At 33.7% G+C, this 19,329-nt stretch overlaps 3 protein-coding genes across 4 annotated transcripts; 1 reads left to right on the top strand and 2 right to left on the bottom strand.

The window, feature by feature from the left end:
* Nucleotides 1-318: 318 nt before the first annotated feature.
* LOC129291239 (protein FAR1-RELATED SEQUENCE 5-like) lies at nucleotides 319-4,084 on the bottom strand. Of its 2 annotated transcripts, none has more exons than XM_054928504.1 (3): nucleotides 3,836-4,084; nucleotides 2,753-3,134; nucleotides 319-683 (listed from the first exon to the last, which is right to left on the bottom strand). In XM_054928504.1, exons 2-3 carry the CDS (start codon nucleotides 3,122-3,124, stop codon nucleotides 459-461), a joined length of 597 nt encoding a protein of 198 aa, XP_054784479.1. In that variant the 5' UTR covers nucleotides 3,125-3,134; nucleotides 3,836-4,084; the 3' UTR covers nucleotides 319-458. The 2 variants fall into 2 exon arrangements, with proteins under 2 accessions (XP_054784479.1, XP_054784480.1); XM_054928505.1 differs by having other exon boundaries at nucleotides 3,863-4,084.
* Nucleotides 4,085-4,153: 69 nt separating this feature from the next.
* Nucleotides 4,154-9,363, top strand: LOC129291238 (protein FAR1-RELATED SEQUENCE 12). Its single transcript, XM_054928503.1, has 3 exons — nucleotides 4,154-4,416; nucleotides 7,309-7,730; nucleotides 9,020-9,363. Coding segments are annotated over exons 1-3 (645 nt in total). The 5' UTR covers nucleotides 4,154-4,415; the 3' UTR covers nucleotides 9,242-9,363.
* A 1,346-nt stretch (nucleotides 9,364-10,709) lies between these two features.
* On the bottom strand, nucleotides 10,710-14,263 carry LOC129291283 (protein FAR1-RELATED SEQUENCE 3-like). The gene is made up of 3 exons (XM_054928564.1): nucleotides 14,035-14,263; nucleotides 13,117-13,541; nucleotides 10,710-11,265 (listed from the first exon to the last, which is right to left on the bottom strand). Coding segments are annotated over exons 1-3 (630 nt in total). The 5' UTR covers nucleotides 14,036-14,263; the 3' UTR covers nucleotides 10,710-11,061.
* Nucleotides 14,264-19,329: the final 5,066 nt, after the last annotated feature.

Below are 19,329 nucleotides of genomic sequence, written 5' to 3'. Positions count from 1 at the left end.
AAGTAAATAAGGATGTTTGAAATTTTTTTTAAAAAAAAAAATCATAGTTTGGAGTTCATAATTAATTTGGAAATGCATAATAGTTGTTTAGATATTAGAAAAAAATGCAATTTTATATTCATAATTGATTTTAATATATAAGAAAAGTATTGTGACATATTTTTCATAAAACTATGATTTTGACTTCTAAAATTGATTATAGAGAATTAGAGATTTTCCAAACAAGCACTATAAGGTGGGTCATCCTCTTGGTTGCGAGGAGGTCAAAACATGCTTATCTCGTTGATTCTATGCTACATGAGATTCTGCTACAAAGACTCGTCAAAATAAATTACTATATGGATATTTCTGTTGCTTCTACAAGAACTAGCTGAAAACAATAGATCAAGCTAGAGAAAAAGTATTACATTTCATGACAATAATATACCCCTATTTGTATAAACATGAATCAAATTGCATTACTTAGTAGCATCTAGCTTTGCCGAGGAGGATGAGGTGCTATTCGCTTTCTCTTCAACCTCTCTCATTCTCTGAAGACTATCATTAATGCTTTTTGATACTTTAATGGAATGTTCCTCAACATCTCTCAAAATTATCTCAAGCTGTTGTTGAAGAACTGCTCTTCGCTTTCTCTCACGTTGTAGCTCAGCAGTCAATTCTCGGATCTTTACATCCTTCTCATCCTGAGAATACCAAATGGTTAAAATAAAATATGCATCATTATAAAGATGTGACAATCATACAACATACATAAAACTAAGAGAAAAAGATGAAGAAATTAAATAAACAAAATTATGCTCTCCCCAGGGGCAATCCCAACTATATCATGCATCTTAAGGAATGTTGGTCATATAATTTATCAACTCAAAATGTGCTAGTTCTTTCCATGTATACCCTTATTCATTAGGAGTAATTAGCAGAGTTCCAACTTCCAAGAGCACTGATGAATAATTATATAAACGAGCAAAGGGGTAATATAGCGAGAAAGTTTGTTGACATTCCACTTTCCTCTATATTTTGGACCAAAATTGCTTTTAGAAGCTGTCCTATAAATCAGACCAGAGGGAGCATACTATAATTAACACCTTAACAAACAGATTCATTCATTGAAAAAAAAAAAAACGAACACGAACACTCAGCATGCAAGAAGTTTTGCGCTTTTTTTTTTTTTTTTGTTGGGGGGGGGGCGCAAAGTCAACGTGACTAAAAAAAGAGCTGGCTAACAACTGCACTTTTAAATGCATTACGATGTTAGTCCTAATTATAATAAACTTCCAGTCAGTAATCATAAAATTTTTTAGTTAAATGACATTTTCAGTAAGTCTGACAGATCCCAAGGGATGCATCAACATGCATGCTAAGTTATCAGAATCTATAAATGAGACCCATCACACCTTAATGGAAACATTATAGCCACTTGTCTTCTTATTCATAGAATATTATGAACCGCCAACAAGAACTGTCTCTCACCCTGTATACTTGAGCTAGCAGATTGAAAACTAACCTTCAAAGTTCTACATGACATGTCCTTCCTTACTTCATAAGTTTCTTACCCTTACTGCCACCCAATCTAATCCAACATGAACACGTTACCAAGGTCAATGATTACTAGTTTCTAGTTTCTATGCCCTGGCAATCAAACAGTTTTGATATGCAGATGAAGCATAATGCATGAGCAACTATAAATTTATCCTTATTAAGATGGGGAGACAGCAGATTACTTAAGGATCTAGTAAACAGGTCTATGCTTAGCGTTTGTAAAGGGTACATCATTGATCAACTAGTAGAAGATAGGGCCAACAATGATTTTCCAATTCTCCTCTAGAACTTCACAAGTCACTGCCTATGAAATAGAGATTTTAGATCAACCAGAGCACATGAGAAAAAACCTTGGATATTTGCATGAGATTAATAAGAGAGATATTCTCAATGATCTCACTTTGCTGCCTGAACTGCTCTCAAATAGGTAGCCATTTCAAGGCAAATAGACCAAGCTCAACCTCTCATGTTAAACAACGTATAGTTAAGAGATTCAGGAAGAAGTATACAGATGATTGGCAAACATCACTTAAACACGCACACAAAGTTTGTTCCAACACTGACGCAGGCTCCATCAAGTAAAAACATCTCAGGTTTCCAAAAGTAATAAATGCTTTGGTGAGACAAATCTGAGCACCTTCTCAATGCTGAAACACGGGATGCTCTCTACATCAGCAAACTTGAATATTGGTCAGAACAATCTAAAGCATGAAGATAATAACCCCTAGGTGCATATTATCTCACTCTGTTAACCTAATTCATAATCATATGACAGGAATAACCGCTGAGCTCAGCAAAGAGTAAATGACCACACATTTCATTCAGTAAGTAGAACTGATTAGTTCAAGGCTTAAGGGTTCATCATCAGAAGACTTCAGCTATTTTAGAACCGCTATTAACAAAACTGATGCTAAAAATAAGAAAACCAGGATTTACAAGTTACTTGTAATGCATTTTGCACTCAGGTGCTGATCTAGAGCAGTGCGACACATGGGGTGGATTAAATGTCATCATTCATCAGAATGCAGTACATATTATATACATTGTACAAATTAGATATCTACTCAAACAAATTGTATTTAATTATCAGATATAAAGATTTGTTTTTTTCTTATTCCAGAAGTAAAAAGTAAAGAAAATAAGAGAAATGAAATATCCTATCATTAAACAGTGCACATGAATTAAGATTATTTTCTAGTTAGTATGCTTGAACCTCATTCTCTTTCCGTTGGGATGCTTTCAAATGCACTGTTTCTGGAAAATGAAGCGGGTGATTGTGCTCATCAACGAAGTCAACAATTCTATATTTTCCATTTATGCGTGATACTGTCATTCTTGCTTTGCATCCTGTTCTTGTCTCTGGGCGAGGATGAATTGTTTTATAATCTCTTTTATCTGGCCTTCGTACACCTTCCTTGCAACACACGTATCTGTATGAAGTTATGGTGCCATCCTTCCTACTCTTGCTGAAATATTGCTTTCTAACACCAAATCCAGTTTTGCCACCATAACTCACCCAATATTGCCACGCTTCTTCTAAAGTTTCAAATTCAAGACCCAATCTTGGGATTAAATTCGTATCCATCTAATCAGGCCTACACAAGATGATTACAAGTGCATCATTTTATTACACATTCAAACATTAATTTTTACTCTTTTTTTGCATTAAAATCTGGACTATTGCTTTATGTTGCAGTAATTGAATGAAATTTTCATTACCCTACAAAATGATATACGCACATTCAATGTTTTAAAAGCTCAATCAATATTTTAAAATCTCACTCAATATTTCAATAATTTATATTAACCTTGAAAAGAAAACATCTCATTCAACAATTTATGAAGTCATCTAAGCACTACCATTATCCAACATAATAACAGAGCAAAAATTTTAGTTAATAAAGAAGATAATCACAAGTAAAACATCATTCAGCATTATCCAACACAAGAAAAAAATTATCCAATAACACCAACCAACAAGCTAACGTTTACAATCACCTGTGCATAATCCAAAACAGCAATCACCAATCATCAATATGTCTAAAAATGAGTTTTTATCAGTCACCAATCTAAAGTTCGATTTTTTTTTTTTTGGGCACCCATCAAGCATTATTCACGAAAAAAAAAATTGCCTAATACCAGCAAAACAATCAGTATGTTCACATAAACATAATTTAACATAACCCCAAAAATGCTCAATTTATTTGATTTTGCACCATAAATAAAAGGTAAATTTCAAAACTCCAAAAGACCAGAAACCAATCCAAACAATATCTGAGAAGGGAAGAAAATTTACATAAGCAGATCATTGGTGCTTTCTTACTTGCTCTGGTCTTCCTCTAAATTTTCTCACTCTTTAAACCCTAACATCGAGCCAAACCGCCTCTGTTCGTCCACATTTCGTTTTCTCCACTAATCGTAGTCAAAGATTGTTGATCCTTCCTCTTCCGCCACATTCAAATCCAGAAAACCTTCCTCCGTCCCGCCGAGAAAGCCTTCACCTACCACCACAATCCTTTCCAGTTCCAGCGCCGGAGGGGGAAGAAAGGAGCTAGCCCGTGGTTTTTTATGTGTACGAACGGTCACGATTTTCTTGGTCATTGAAGGGCCAGGATCTCCTCAAAGAAACGACGTCGTTACATTTGTGTTTATATACTGTCCGATATATCTAACGGTTTTTCCTTTAGTGCCCCGCAGACAAACTGGAGACAACTCGAATGTGAAATCATCTGGTTTCGTTTTTCTCCTTTGCCCGTTGCCACCCCTTTCGTTTCACTGCAAAAACCTTCACTCTTTTCGAATTCAGTTCTTTCGAAGCTTCGCAGTAAACTATAGATAGACGTTGCAAAGCGGAAAGATCTGCCATTTCCATTCACAGTAAGTAACGGTGTGTTAGTTAGTTGTTTTTCTTTCGGCTTTCTTTTCCAAAATATTCAGATGATCACTGGCGTAATCATGTTTTTCAGCCTTCCGTACTGTTTGCCTTCGTGACCTCTTAGCGGGAAGCCTTCACTTTCTTGAAGCTTTGTTTTTAGTTTTTTCCGTGAAAAAGGCTCATATTGTTACGGCTTAATGTGAAGAGAATTTCTTCTTGAATTTGTTTCCTTATTGCTATTATGGGACAGTTGATGGGGAGTGTTTCTGAACTGGAATTATTTCCTTTTAAATTTTTAGGTTTTTGTAAGTGAAATTTGAATTTGACTTCCTTCTCATGTATAAGATAAGTAAATTGAATCTTCATAACTATTATCTGGATTCAATTGCTTGCGTGCGAATTAGAAGTTAATAGCACTGGACAAAGTTTTGAAAATTGATGTTCAGATTCATATTTAGAGAATAATGACTGTCTATTAACATTTTCACTAATGAGTGATAAGGCAGGGATTTATCAGGAGAAACAGTGGCAGTCGGCAGATTTTATGGGACTTATTGTTTAAAAAAAAAAAAAGTGTCTGGGCCATGTTACATGATATACATGATTCGGTTTGGCTTTTACTGCTGCAAAAGCAGGTGAAGGCTTTGGATACATATTTATGAATATGTGGATTCTGAATTTCTTCTGTTAATAGAAAACAAGAAGGGAAAATGTAGAAGGTTATTATTCTGCTGTGAACAATGAGAATTAGCAACAGTTTGAGCAGTAATGGAGAATGCAAGAAGAATAGAGGATAGAAAGAACTTGGATTTAAATTGTTTATTTGCAAATTTGCTTGAAACTTATTTTCAATCTCAGTGTCAATTCTCAACTCTTGCTCTCTATTAAAGAGATATCTCTAAGCTCATCCTTTTCCTACCAGTAGAAATTTTTCTTAAAATAAAGATCTCATCAATACTTCTTTCACTAGGACTTTGACTCTTTATGTATGACTGTAGGGAGTTATTTTCCATAGAAGTTCTGAAACAAATAATCTTCTCTTTTTGGCTATATGCATTGTGAGGTAGCTTGGCAATTTTTTTTTTTTTTTTTTTGAACTGAAACTGGAGGTCTTCTGATCTATGTTATGGAAGTTTGGGGCTAAAAGGAGAACAAGAGCAATGAAATTTTGCTCTCTGTTTTGGAAGGGTGGGTGTTTTAGCTGACAAATACATACTGCATAATTTTTGTGGGATAGGCTGGTTTCTTAGCTTTCTTATGAGTTTATACACATAGAGATTGGGTTGCTTTTTGAAGCCAATTTACTTTCTTTTTGTCTCTTTTCCATTTTTCATTTTATCTTTTTTTTTTTAATGTTATGAGGATTCTTGATCTCACGATTCTAATAAACTCATATTTTTTATTTGAAATATGATTAAGTTTGTGTGTATGGCACACCTAGTCTATTGGTATTAAATTATCATAGAACCATGATGATGCAATGACATTGAGCCATCCAACAATTTCTTCCGTTGCCATATTTTTTTACCACAGCAATTTCCTTCTTTAAGAGGATTTTTCAACCCTATAAACTTCAAAAGCCATTTTGCCCAACATCAAACTTTTGTGAAGCTTTAAACTTTCAGATACCAGCACAACATTTTGTTTTCATATGAAAATTACATTTGCATGATGGAGAGCTTGGTAATTAGGTCTGGTATAATTGCATTCAATGTAAACATACATGATTAAATTAATTTTCTTTCTTGTTTGATCTTATCAACAACGACAGAAAGCCTTATTACTCTAAGTAAAGTCGGCTGTCATTGTGCTCCATCAAAAACTAACTATAGTTTTTAAAAAAAAAAAATCCTCCTGATAAAATTTATTCCAAGCTTTTGCACTAGTCCTTTTTATTGTATACGTTTTGATCTCTAGCATTATCTTAAGTTGCTGATGATCAAGTAAAGCAGCTATAATATTGGAGCTACATCTACATTTTCATCTCTTGCATGGTTTTGATTTGTAAACTGCATCACATGTACTCGCTGTAATGTTGTAGTCCTAATTTCTAGATTATTAGGCCATCTACCATGGATAGACTGTAAAAGGGATATGGGATAGGCTAGAATATCTGGCTGACTTTACTGTCAGCCTTTGCCTACCCATGAACAATTTCGTTCCACCAGATGGGATGCCCGGCCCTTGGTCAAGATAAGTTGATAATACTGTTCTGCTACAACTAACTTTTGTGACTTGTCAGTAGAAAGAAAACCAGATTTTTAGATGTGTAAACTGTTATTGAAACTGTCTCTCTTCGAAGGCATGATTTAAGAGAGCATTATCATGCGGTTGTGTGTGCAGTGAATAGAATTACTATTAAAAACTTACCTTGCTGCCTTTTAGATTCCATGTGTGGAGAAATATGACTCAATTGCTTGATTGTATTCATCTCCTTAAAATAGGAGCAATTTATATGCAAAATAGGAGCCCCAATCATAATGGCTTATTAATACCCCAATCCCCATGATTATGCTGTCATTATAATCATGCTGAAATGATTCCTATATCTAAAATAAATGAAAGAGTATTCTATTCTAACACCGTAGTTCTTGGGATTAACAGGCCTGTCCTGGTTTCTATTTGGCCATTGTTTTATGTGGCTCAAGTAAAGTTGTTTTGGGACTATGTGCATAATTGGGACAATATATGTATATTTCTCTCTTTTTTTTTTTTTTGTAGATATTATCTGAAATCATTCTAGTGCATCAATGTGTTCTGAAGTCATAGTTTGATTAACTTGGTAGACTGGTGATTTATCTGCTGAATAGAAGCTGAAAATTTTTAAATCATGACAAATTGAACTATTTAAGTATGATGATGGTAACCGGAATTCTTGTGGATTATTGTGATAGTGGATTTGGACAAGAGAAATGATGGAGAACAAGGCTATGTAGAAGTTAGTACAAGTATGCTACATGGCATTGAATTTCAAGAACCATATGTAGGCATGGAATTTAATTCTGAAGAAGATGCCAGGAAATACTATGTTGAATATGCTAGACGGGTGGGATTTGTAGTACGTATCATGCAACGGCGCCGTTCAGGGATTGATGGGAGGACTCTTGCCCGTCGACTTGGATGTAACAAACAAGGCTTCTCTCCAAATAGTAAGGGCACAATTGGAGCTGACAAAAAGCCAAGGCCAAGTGCACGAGAAGGTTGCAAGGCAACAATTTTAGTGAAGTTGGAAAAATCTGGAAAATGGGTTGTTACAAGATTTGTAAAGGATCATAACCATCCTCTAATTGTTACAGCAAATGGGTTCATCACACCGGTGAGCTTTTGTTCTGGTTTCAATAATACATTCTTAATTATAGCTTTTTTATTGATTAAAGTAACTGTATACTGTAGATTAGGTATTACTATGTAGCATACCAGTTGAAAGTGAGAGTATGACGGTTTTTTTTTTTCTTTTTGTGTATAAGATTGAAGTCGAGGGCCCCCTATATATTAATAAAAAGCATCATTTCATGAAAACGCTAGTAGCTACTCTGCATGGTGTTGTAGCATCCAAAATTTTCGCTAAAAGAAGCAAGTTCAATTGTTTGGTGTAGCTAATCAATAAAACATGTAAAGCCAACTCTTTGATGGACCTCTTTTTGCTGTGTCTGATAAGGAGAATTTGTCATTCAGTTTTTGTTGGCAGGCAAAAATGCTGTTGACCAAAACACTAACTGTTTCAATTTATGAGTATATAATATTTGTACATTCTTGTGTTCTATGAATGTTATGTATCATTACGAGAGGCATTTTCATATCTGAAATCTCAACAAATGCATTATAGAATCAACCGAGTTGATCAATATTTATTTTTATGTCAAAAACAAATGAAACAACTTATTTGGGGCTTTTTGGTCAGAAGAACTGCTGATTTTGGTGTTCTATAAAAATTGTAGGTTTTTGTTTTCGAAATTGGTGTCATTCATGATTTAACAGTTAAACTTGTGCTACAGCAATAGCTATCTCTTCCAGAAACCTAGTTTATGCCACATCAAAAGAGTGTGAATGCTGTGTTCAAATATAAAACCTTTATGTCAAACAAAAGTGTCTGAAGCTGTAAGGATGCATCATTTTTATTTTGAAGCTTGCAAGTTATATATAAATCAAGTTTTGGAATGCTTTGAATGGACTAAGACTGATGTAGAACACCAAAGACAAAAGGGAGAGGGGAAAAGAAAGAGGTAGAAAAAGAGGGAGAAAGGGAAGAACGAGGGAGAAATAGATGAGAAAAGGAAAGTTGGGAGAGAGGATGGCAGAAAATGATTATTCTAAATTTCGAAACATCCTTATCTGACAAAAGAGAATAGCATAAGCCATGAGAACTATTTATTGCACAAAGCACAAGGACTTCAAGGGAACACCTTTTCCCGTGCTCTAACTAAACAAGGCAAGAGATTAGATAGATCTTGCTTGGATGCTTGTCATTTTAGATGCTTTATTTGCGAATTATTAGATTAGATACAAGGTTCAATCATTTCTACCACATTGTAATGTTTTTCTTTTCCTTTTTTTTTTTTTTTGGTGGCCTTTTCTTTGGATGAACAAGTATTTTTCTTCTTGCAGGGTGATAAAGACAAGAAAATTGAAGAACTAACTAAGGAATTAGAGCGCCAAGACCAGCTATGTGCAGCATATAGAGAAAAACTGATCCGTTTCATGAATAATGTGGAGGAACAAACACAAGAAATGTCAGAAAAAATTCAAATTATTGTAGAAAATTTAAGGAAAGTTGAATCTGAAGTGCAAAAGAATCCCATGAATAGAAAGTCTTGGGGTTTAACCTGAGTTCCACGTTAACGTGATTCTGTGTATAATTCCACATCCAATCTTCATCAACCCTTCACTTTATTTTGTATAGTAGTTTTTGTTACATAATGGAATATATGCTTAATGTGTATTTTCTTAAGGCTGGCTATTATTTCGGTTTTGTTGTTATTATCACTTATTTTTGTTGCTGAAATGGTAAAAATATTCTGACATAAAAATAAATTGATCAGGTATGATTAAAAATAAAAGATAAGGATGAAAAGTTTTCCTTTATATTTGGCTTTATTAAAAAAGAATGTGGGAAACAAATGTGAGAATACGCATACGTCAACAAAGGGATTAAAAGTACACGGTAGCAAAATTAATTCTGTTGATGTTAATTTGTAACTTATAATCTTTATATGCATTTTTAAAACTATAAGATTTAACATTGTGGACAAATCAAATTAAAAGGACATGCAATAACAAAATAAAACTATAAAAACTTAAAGCAAAATGTAATCAAAATATAGGGACTTGCTATTGCATTTTTTCTTGCATAACAACATAACACAACATTTTACAGTAATGCAATGCTGTTCATTTTCAACCATCAACATTAAGTCAACTTGAGACTAAAAAAAAATAAAGGAAGAATTATATTGAAGTTTTACACAAAAATTAATTACTGAAAGATTTATTGACAACTAAACTAAGGCAATTGATCACACAATCAGATGTCAATTGCCTTAGTTCAATTGTTAATAGACCTTATAGTAATTAGTTTCCTTGTATGGGACCTAGAGGTAATTATCCCAAAAACAAATCCCTTGCCTGCAACAATGGTTGACTTAATGATAAAAAATTAAAATGGGGTAACATTATATCAGTTTTGAAATATTATGTGGTATGTTACTCCATAATTTTTTTTTAAGCTGCTCATAACTCTTTTGAACATACTTTAAGAGAAAAAAATGCATTTTAACCTAAATTAGATCTGACTCCTTTACTCTCAAAGTTAAAAAATATTTTAGTCATGATCTTATTTCATGTAAGATGGAATGAGTTCCCCCCCCCCTTTTAAGGGTACCTCATTATTTATTCTTTCAACAACATGAAATATAAGAAACAAAATCATAAATATTTACTAGTTTGACAAGTTTATTAAAAAAATTTAACCTCCTTGGTAAAAGGTTGTATTTGTTATACGATATGGCAGTTTGTAAGCTTGATTTACTTTTAACCAAATCCTTCTTGAAAAAGTAGTAGTAGAAATATGTAAGTATTAAAACGACTCATATATAGGGAGAGAGAGGGAAAAAATTAGACTACTTCACTACTTGTAGATTCATACAATCAGATTACATTTCTCTTGTATAATCCTCATTTGAAGTTCACTTCAAATGATCCACACACACCCCTATGAGGTTCGGCAAACTCCTTTTGACAATTTTAATAGCCATATGCTATAAAGAATCAAGCTTTGGGAATATTAATCCCACAGAGAAGCAACAAAAAGGAAATAAAATAGACACCAACAGGTTGAAATAAATAAAGCAATACAATATTTTGGGATCTATAATCCAACAATCTTCAACAACAAATATTTAGCATTCTTCTCCAGTATTGAAACAATTGGACTATGTTGTATTAACACAGATGAGAATAATATCGCCCAAAAAAAGACATCTGATTTACAACTGATTCAGTGCTACTTTTCACTTCGTGACAAATTAGTCAGTCACTCTACACATTTTATTGGGCTTGCAAAGGAATGATGTAGCACAGCTTCCCAAGCTCCCCTGTAATTCCCAAACCTTTTACATAAAGTACATGTTAAACAATGGAGAGAGAATTTTCTAGTGAGTGTCCAAAGGTTTTTCAACATCATTCTGAAGCTGTTTTACACTGCTAACGACAAGTTCGAGTTTTCCTGATAAAACTTCAGTTTGCTCCTCCACAGATTCCAGTAGGGAAAGTAACAGCTGGCGGTATAGTTGACATAGCCTATCATGACGCTGAAGCTCCCTTGTGAGTAGTTGAATCTTCATATCCTTTGATTCCTGGAAGGTTCGCAAACAAAAGTTTTTGTTAAACTTTCACATAGCTATCAATCATTATTTAAAAAAAAAAAAGATCAAAAACCATAAATTTCTTAGGTTGTTGGGGTTACTAATATTTTGTGGTGTGCTAGAATTCTCCAGCAACATGGCCACTTGGGGAAGGTGTAGACTAAGGCAAAAACACAAAAAAGTTGACTGTCAGAAGTCTTGAGTAATTATACATGGTATTCCAATTTTACTATAACTTTGTCCTGCTCCTGAGCTTCTAAAACAAATATTCATTCTTATTGTAACCAAAATAATAATAATAATCCATTCCTATTGATTCCATCTTAGGAAGGGAAGGAAGTATTTAAATAGTCTCCACTGAAAGAATCTTGCATTGAGCGTCAAGATATGCAAAAAGACAATATGAATGGTTGATATTTGATCTAAACAGTCAGAACTTCAATACGCATTACTTTTTTATTTTATTTTATTTTATTTTATTTTATTTTTGGTTTTGAAGAAGTAGAATGCAAAACCAAAACAGTTTTCCAGCTGAGAACTCGAGAAATTTAGATTAGAAATATAAAATAAGAGCCATGAAATCTAGACTATCATTTTTATTACATGAAATCTAGACTATCTATATCAAAATATGAATTGTCAAATTTCCTTTTGCCTCACTTGAGGCTCAATGGAGGACTCTCTCAATGGAGAGGATCAAAATCTCATATTCCAGCAATATTAGACAGGATGCTGTAAAGAAGATGTCAGAGCATTCACAGCTGATCAACCACAGTCTATTACATTCCTAATTTGCTCTCTTCTTATAACGATTGCTATGAAATGAATGTGAATTTCAATAAAATCCTTTATTTAATTTAATTTTAACCTCTAAGACTTCTGGACAGTGTTAAGCGCAAAATGATGACGGTGGCTTAGGATCGTACCAAGTCAAAGTTGAAGCTTGCATAATCATCGTGAAAGATGAGAATTGTCATAAAAAGCTTTATGACCAGCAAAGAAGAAAGATTTCTTCTTCTTTCATCTTGCCATCCTCCTCAGGCCACAACCAGATAAAAGGGTGTTCGCATTAATAGTGGGATGAGCTACATCAAAAAATTGTTTTTCCACATGACTTTTAGGTTATGGTCTTAAACAACTAACAAATTGGAAAAAGAAAATTAGAGTATAACAGCTTCCATAATCCAATACCCAAAATCAATTATGGGAAAAGAAACCAAGTGAAGCATCCAAAAATACATATTACATTTGTATTGTTCTTGTAGAATAGAACATTTATCTTGGCACTGCCTGAAAGTTGAAAAGAAGAAATTACAAGTTTCGTATAATGTTTACGTTCCCAGAACAAGTAATAAGTCTGTAATGCCTAAACAACATGAGGAGAAATAGCAGGCATAAATGAAATATGAATAAGTTATATATTGTCTTGTAAAAACTTATAATTAGTTTGAACATTATCTTCTTGATGATAGACATGATGAATCTTTCCCTCAATTTTGGACAGAAGAGAATTAAAAATTTCAGGCATTTCAGACGCAGTCAAATACTATTGAAAACTATAAGCATCAGAATTTTCTTCAATGCAGATATTGAACAGTTTATAACTCAATTGTAACTACAACAGAATTTATAGATGTTCAAGATTAGAAACTATCATACTACTACCTTAAGGACACGTCAACAAGAATACATGGCTTTACACTTTTGGTTATGATTTATAATTGATAAGATGTCGAAACAGAATGAAACTCAACTGTATTCAATTTAAAGATAGTTGTGAGTACCATGATGGATAGAGAATATGAGAACTGATTATTTGATGTTAGTAAATGTATAACTCACCAAGGTTCTATCAGAAGAATAGGCAGAAACTTGTAGAGGATGACAGTGTTCCTTCACAAATTTGGTAACAACCCATTTCCCATGATTGTTTACTTTAACTAACATCATAGCCTCACAGCCTTCTCTTATACTAACTCGTGGTCTCCGAACAGGTCTTGTCCCATTTCTTGGTCTCACATAAAAACCTTGCTTATTGCATGAAAAACGACGAGAAAGGATTCTATTATCAGCCTCAGAACGATGGCAACGGTCAAGACGGACGACAAACCCTTCATGTCTTGCATATCCACTGTAAAATTCCCTGGCAGCCTCTTCAGAATCAAACTCCATGCCAACACAAGGTTCTGAAATTGATCTATCTTCACATGTTGCTGATGTTTTCTCCGCAGAACTCTGAACAGTTTCTACTTCAGCATCCAAATCCACTAACCATGCAACAAAAATACATTATTAAATGAAAATGTTCAGCAATGTGCTTATCAATAGAAACTTTGCTTTCTGGACTATGACGAGCACAAACCAATAAATATCTCTTTAACTCTGGCCCAAATTCACACATGCATAGGATATATTGCACTACTTAAAGAAATTTCTCCATCGGAGAGCATTCTGGACTATGACGAGCACAAACCCAGAAATTTATCGATATGCAACCCGAAACTAAATTGGATTACTTTGCTCTAAGCTAAGGTTGTTGTTAGCTAAATGAAGTATACATCCAGTAGACCATAAACACTAATCCAGCAGGCATTACGAATAGCCACAGGTCTAATTCCACAATCCAACACTACCAAAATGCAGAATTAATATGACTTATGGACCAATTACCGCATAAAAAATACAATCCAAAACCGAAAGTAAAAGCAAAACAAAGAAATTTAAAAGCAAACAATGAATCTTAAAATTGAGGAGAGTTACTTCTTAGCTACGGGACTTCATCAGGACGCTCAATCAAGAGAGAGTCGAGAAAGAAAGGCGCTTTGATTCGTCAGCTGCTTTCTTTCAGGTTTATGATGATGGAGAACAAACTTTCAAATCAATAGCAGAATGGGTCCAAATAATATTTCTGCGCCAAATTCAAAGAGCAGAGCTGGGTCTGAAACCAGGGTTCAGTTCATCGCATTCACAGTCGAATGAGAAGAAACCTCAATTTTTGCTCTTCTTTTAAAAAAATAATAAAAAATGAAGAGATAATAAAACTTTAGTTACTCAATTTTGCCAAAATTATTGATTTGATGTCTCAAGTTTAATTTTTTTATCAATTGGTCTCTTATCTTTTCTTAAATTATTATTATCATGTAAGTACTTTAAATTTTAAAACCTAAATTAACTATCAAATTAATTTAATGTATAAAGCGTATTGATAATTTGGTATGTATATTGTAATGTCTGCTTTGACATTACCAGAACAACACAGTTACACTCTATTGTGATAATCAGAATTAAATAAAAATCCCAAGCAAAGGTTATAACAACCTAAGAGTTTTAAAAGATAATAAGTTAAAATAATGTAATCTTAAAAAAGTTGTTTTGAAATACTGTTCGAGCTCAAATCATGATTAAAAAATAATTAAGAACAAATACAAAAGCATAAAAATCAAATCACTTCAAAACAAGCTGAAACAAGCCATTTTTTAAAAATCTGACCCATTTATCACAGCGGATGGTACAAAAGAATGCGTCCCTCGAAGGCCACTTGCGCCTACGCCCCGGCGCGCACCTATTATTATGACAGCAGATTGCTGTCATGACAGCTTTTCAAATTTTTAGAGCACACTGTTTCGCCATTTGATGTTTGATTTGGACGGTTCAAGAGTCCACACAAAGCTCTTTGAGCTCTCTAGCCAATGGTGTCACACTCAATTATCTATTTAAATGATATGACACTCAAATTCAAAATGATTCGTTTTTATCTCAAAAACACACACAAATGTGTCCAACTCACAATGCCAAATGCTATTAGCTCCGGAAACACTTTGACCACCTCAAATGAGCCACATACAACATGACAATTTAATCATAACACACAATTAATCATTCACACTCAAAATGACTACTAAAACCCCAATTCATAACAATATAAAGAGGTGAATAAAATCTAACACACATATCAACTTGGTCATTTTAACACATAAATCACTTCAATTATATCACTTGTAATTGTAACTTGGCCAAGCACACACAACATCAACCTTGGACTAAGATACGCACACTTATCACAAATTCATACAAGTGATATCTCAAAATAATGTCATGTTCCTAAGTTGACATTATATATTGACAATATTCGTTACAAACCCAAAAGAGAAAGGGAAAGAGCTATACGACTACGCTCTTCACTCTTCAAACATCCCTTCCTTCCCTTTGCCCCTATCGGAGCCCTCACTTGTAAAATATAACCACGAGGTGAGATAAACATCTCAGTAATAGAATAATTCACTACTATTAATTAACATGCACAACCATAAGGGAGTAAAGCTGCTAAAACACCAAAATTTACTTTTTCATATTATAACATACTCTTTTTCATCAATGCAAATCATTTACCACTAGCATAATCATTCTACCATCCGAGCCTCCATATCACCTCAATTAAAACCATAGACTCTTAAACTAAGTGCACATCCACAATGGTTCGAGCTCATCTTTGGTAGTAGGATCACTCAACCAAAAGTGTCCTATCCTACTTTCGGACTATAGTCTCCCCCTATCGCACACAAATTGGGGTGTCGTTACTCAAACACCGCATCATTGATGCTAAGGAGCATCACTCTCCAACACCGTATCCTGCATGAATACTAAGGAGAAAATCTGCAACACCATACCTCACTAGACACTAAAGAGATACATGCCATATGGACTTTCACTACTCCTTCCTACGAATGAACTCCCACCCCTAAACATGATCATGCTCACACACATCGTATATATATAATACATATACACTTCAAATTTTTCAACCCATTCATATATAACTTTCATCGTTCTCATTGTTTGTAAATAGATTTTTCATGTGCAAAATCACATTTCACAATATGCAAAGTTATCAAATCTCAAGTTCAAATCAACATATCTACTCACAAATAGTTAAGTAGTATAATCAATTAGTATAAATTATTCCGTTATCTCAACCCTTTGTTATGCAAAAGGGTTACCATGGCTCAATGTTAGCTTTTCACATTCTATATGCATGATGTAGCTCGAGCAACACTCAATCTACACAATCAAGTGACAATCGTTAATTATCACTCCAGATAAACCTCAAATTGTCTAGGTTCTAAGTGCCTATAACACTTAAATTTCTTTTCTAACAATATCAACCATTTCCAAACACTCTAACCATTCTATTAAACATCCCACTACACCAAAATCACTAACCAATACCCTACATTGTCTCAAAATATTTAAATTATACCTAAGGTTCGTCTAAACCCTAACCAAAAATCTCAAATCATCATAAAACTCATAAACTTAGGATTAGAGGCTTGATTTAACTCTCCAAGACCTTAAATGAACTAATTGGGTTCATCCAAACCCAAAGAAACCGAAATCAAAGCCCACACTACCACTTAAGTTAGAAAATTTGCATAAATGGGGAAAGAGAGGGAATGTGAAACTTACCCAATAATGATTCAAGCTCTAAATGCTCTTAATGTAACCTAGGAATTGTGCCCTAGCAAACCATGAGCTTCTCTCTACTGCTCTCTCATTTTTCTTCTTTTTTCCTTCCGATTTTGAGTCTGTTTTCGTGTCTGATAAATGCCTGATTTTACACGTGTACTGTGGCACATTCACATGCTCCCCACGATATATGGCACAAAAAACCACACCAAAATTTAAACTTCCTTCCGTACCATGGCTCGCTTAAACATCAACCTAATCCTCTTCTAAGGCTATCCAAGGATCCAAAAATTATATTAGTCTCCCATAAACCTTATTAATTAATAATTTATCTAAATTGATTAATTTACCCTTAGAAACACTAATAATTATTAATTGAGAAACTTAGGATGTTAGATATATGTAATTAAATAAGAATAAATTAACCCTCAAAGTAGGGGATGGGTGTAGTGAAAGAAGTTAGTTGTAACATTTATAATTTCAGTTACTAGATTAAATTAGATTAACTAAAGATAATTAGGAGTAATAAACAAAGGAGGAATGAGTTAGGAGTAATGTGGAACAAAATTTGAGGCTTAAGAGTAAATTTAGAGGAGAATTTGGGGTCTTTATCCATGACCACTTGCGATTGTAACTAATAAGTGACCACTGTGTACGAACGAGCATCCTTGAAAGTGTGCTCTCTATTCACAACTATTCACAATTGAATTCTTCATTGGAGATTACCGTCCACAGTTGTGAACAGAGGAAGCAAATCTTAATTAGTGGCTTCAACCATGGCTAAACATGATTATAACATACACAACCATTCATGGTCAACACATCAGAAACACATTTTAAGTAGCAAAAAATGTAAAAAATTATAAAGAAAAGAGAAGGAGTTGGAAGTGGTATATTTGATTATTTTTAGTGATAATTGTTGTTATGGATTGTATATGAACCATACAGCATGTTATGTGAACTTAATTTTGGCTCGAAAAGCCATTTGTATGTGCCTTCTACAAATACTTATTTAAATTGATCAATGGTTATTGTAAATTGAATATATGTTTTTATAGATTATATTGATATTTATATGTTTTGGACAATGACGCAAGTGCAACCTAATTGTTATTTGAGTAGTATTTATTTATTACAATAAATATGTGACGTGAGAAATTATGTTTTGGCTTGAGATTTTAGCATGTGTGGAATAATGCATTGATGTTGCATTAATATATGTTGGCATGATCACATATTTGGGAGGGAGTTCACTTTAGGAGTTAGTAGTATATTATCCATGTGGAGATAACCAACACCATGAGAGGCCTCAGTATTTAGTTTAGGGTTGGGTTTTTTAAATATAGCCTATAAATGAGTGTAAGCATAAGTTACCCAAACCTTTTGCCCTTAATATCACCCTAACCGGGTGTGAGATAGAGCATTGCAACACCTCTATTCAATTTGAGAATTGGGAAAATTTGTGATTAGAAAGTAAGCATAGCACCTTTGGCCAAGTAACTTTTCACAATTGGTAAGTTTGGCTAATTCATTCACACGAACTTAGCCCTGTTGAATTGACTTCACATAGATTCAATTGATAGATATGGAGGTCATAAGGAGTATTGATTATGCATTTACTAATATTATGAGATGTAATATTGCATTAAGAACTTTATTGATTTTAATTTCAAACTTTGCATGCCTTAATTGATTTGACATGTATATGCATGATTTAAAATTTCATTAATTGTTGAATAGTTATACTTACTCCTATCTTAACATTTTTTTTAAATAGTAGCGTCGAGCATACTAAGGGAAGGCACTAGAGTCTTAGAAATTTAGTATTCCTACTTTATGCCTCTCATTTTGATATTTATATGTGTAATCTGATAATGATATTGTCAACTAGAATAATTCTTTTATTTACTTACACCGTTGCATGTGATATGTGTTTGATTGGTTGTATTTAATACTCTAGGCTTTGTTGTAGGATCTGTGAATGCTTGATTAGGGTTTAAATACCTGTGCAAATATATTAATGAACATTTTGATAAATATGGATGATTATGTTGTGTTCTAATATTGTTTACCCTCTTACTTTTTGATGAATATGGGATTGAGGATTGAAAATAAGAATTGTATTGGATATGTCTGTTGTAGTGTTTTATACAAGTCGTCATAAGTCTATTAAGCTTGATCTAGGTAGTTGTTTTAGTTATTGGCCCTTCGGTTGGAATTTGGACACCTTGGAGGTTTTAAGTGTGAAAAGGAGTTATTTTGAATTCAGGTGTCTAACTTTTTGATATGATATAATTTGAAAATGGAAACAGTGCCAATAGCTAGTTAACTATTTAAGTTTTTTCGTGAACACCCAGGTTAACCCTGTAGACATTAGATGGAGGCTCGAGGCACTTCAAAAGTTTTCCCTCAATGTTGTGGCTTGACAACACCAATATTGCCATGTATGTGCAATGTGCCATGGTGAATGGCGCCTTCGCTAATGCGCACGACACAGAGAAAGCTCACTGCGACTCATTGTTGTGCTGGCGATGGTGAATGGCCTTAACCTCATCAATTGCAATGGATATGATGTTGGCCACGGTGGATGAT

The sequence above is a fragment of the Prosopis cineraria genome, unplaced genomic scaffold, assembly GCF_029017545.1.
Source record: "Prosopis cineraria cultivar Desert tree isolate PC_DT_omini unplaced genomic scaffold, ASM2901754v1 PC13, whole genome shotgun sequence".
Taxonomy (NCBI): Eukaryota; Viridiplantae; Streptophyta; class Magnoliopsida; order Fabales; family Fabaceae; genus Prosopis; species Prosopis cineraria.
The sequence above is the reverse complement of the archived record's forward strand: the minus strand, read 5'-3'. Positions and strand labels throughout refer to the sequence as shown.

What these genes read in the sequence shown, in the direction of transcription:
- LOC129291239 (XM_054928504.1), bottom strand. Translation starts at nt 3,124, where the DNA reads ATGGATACGAATTTAATCCCAAGATTGGGTCTTGAATTTGAAACTTTA. An exon ending in CCCAACGGAAAGAGAATGAG is followed by an intron (nt 684 to 2,752) that starts GTTCAAGCATAC and finishes TGGTATTCTCAG; the next exon opens with GATGAGAAGGATGTAAAGAT.
- LOC129291238 (XM_054928503.1), top strand. An exon ending in CAAATGGGTTCATCACACCG is followed by an intron (nt 7,731 to 9,019) that starts GTGAGCTTTTGT and finishes TTCTTCTTGCAG; the next exon opens with GGTGATAAAGACAAGAAAAT.
- LOC129291283 (XM_054928564.1), bottom strand. An exon ending in ATTCTTCTGATAGAACCTTG is followed by an intron (nt 11,266 to 13,116) that starts GTGAGTTATACA and finishes CGAACCTTCCAG; the next exon opens with GAATCAAAGGATATGAAGAT.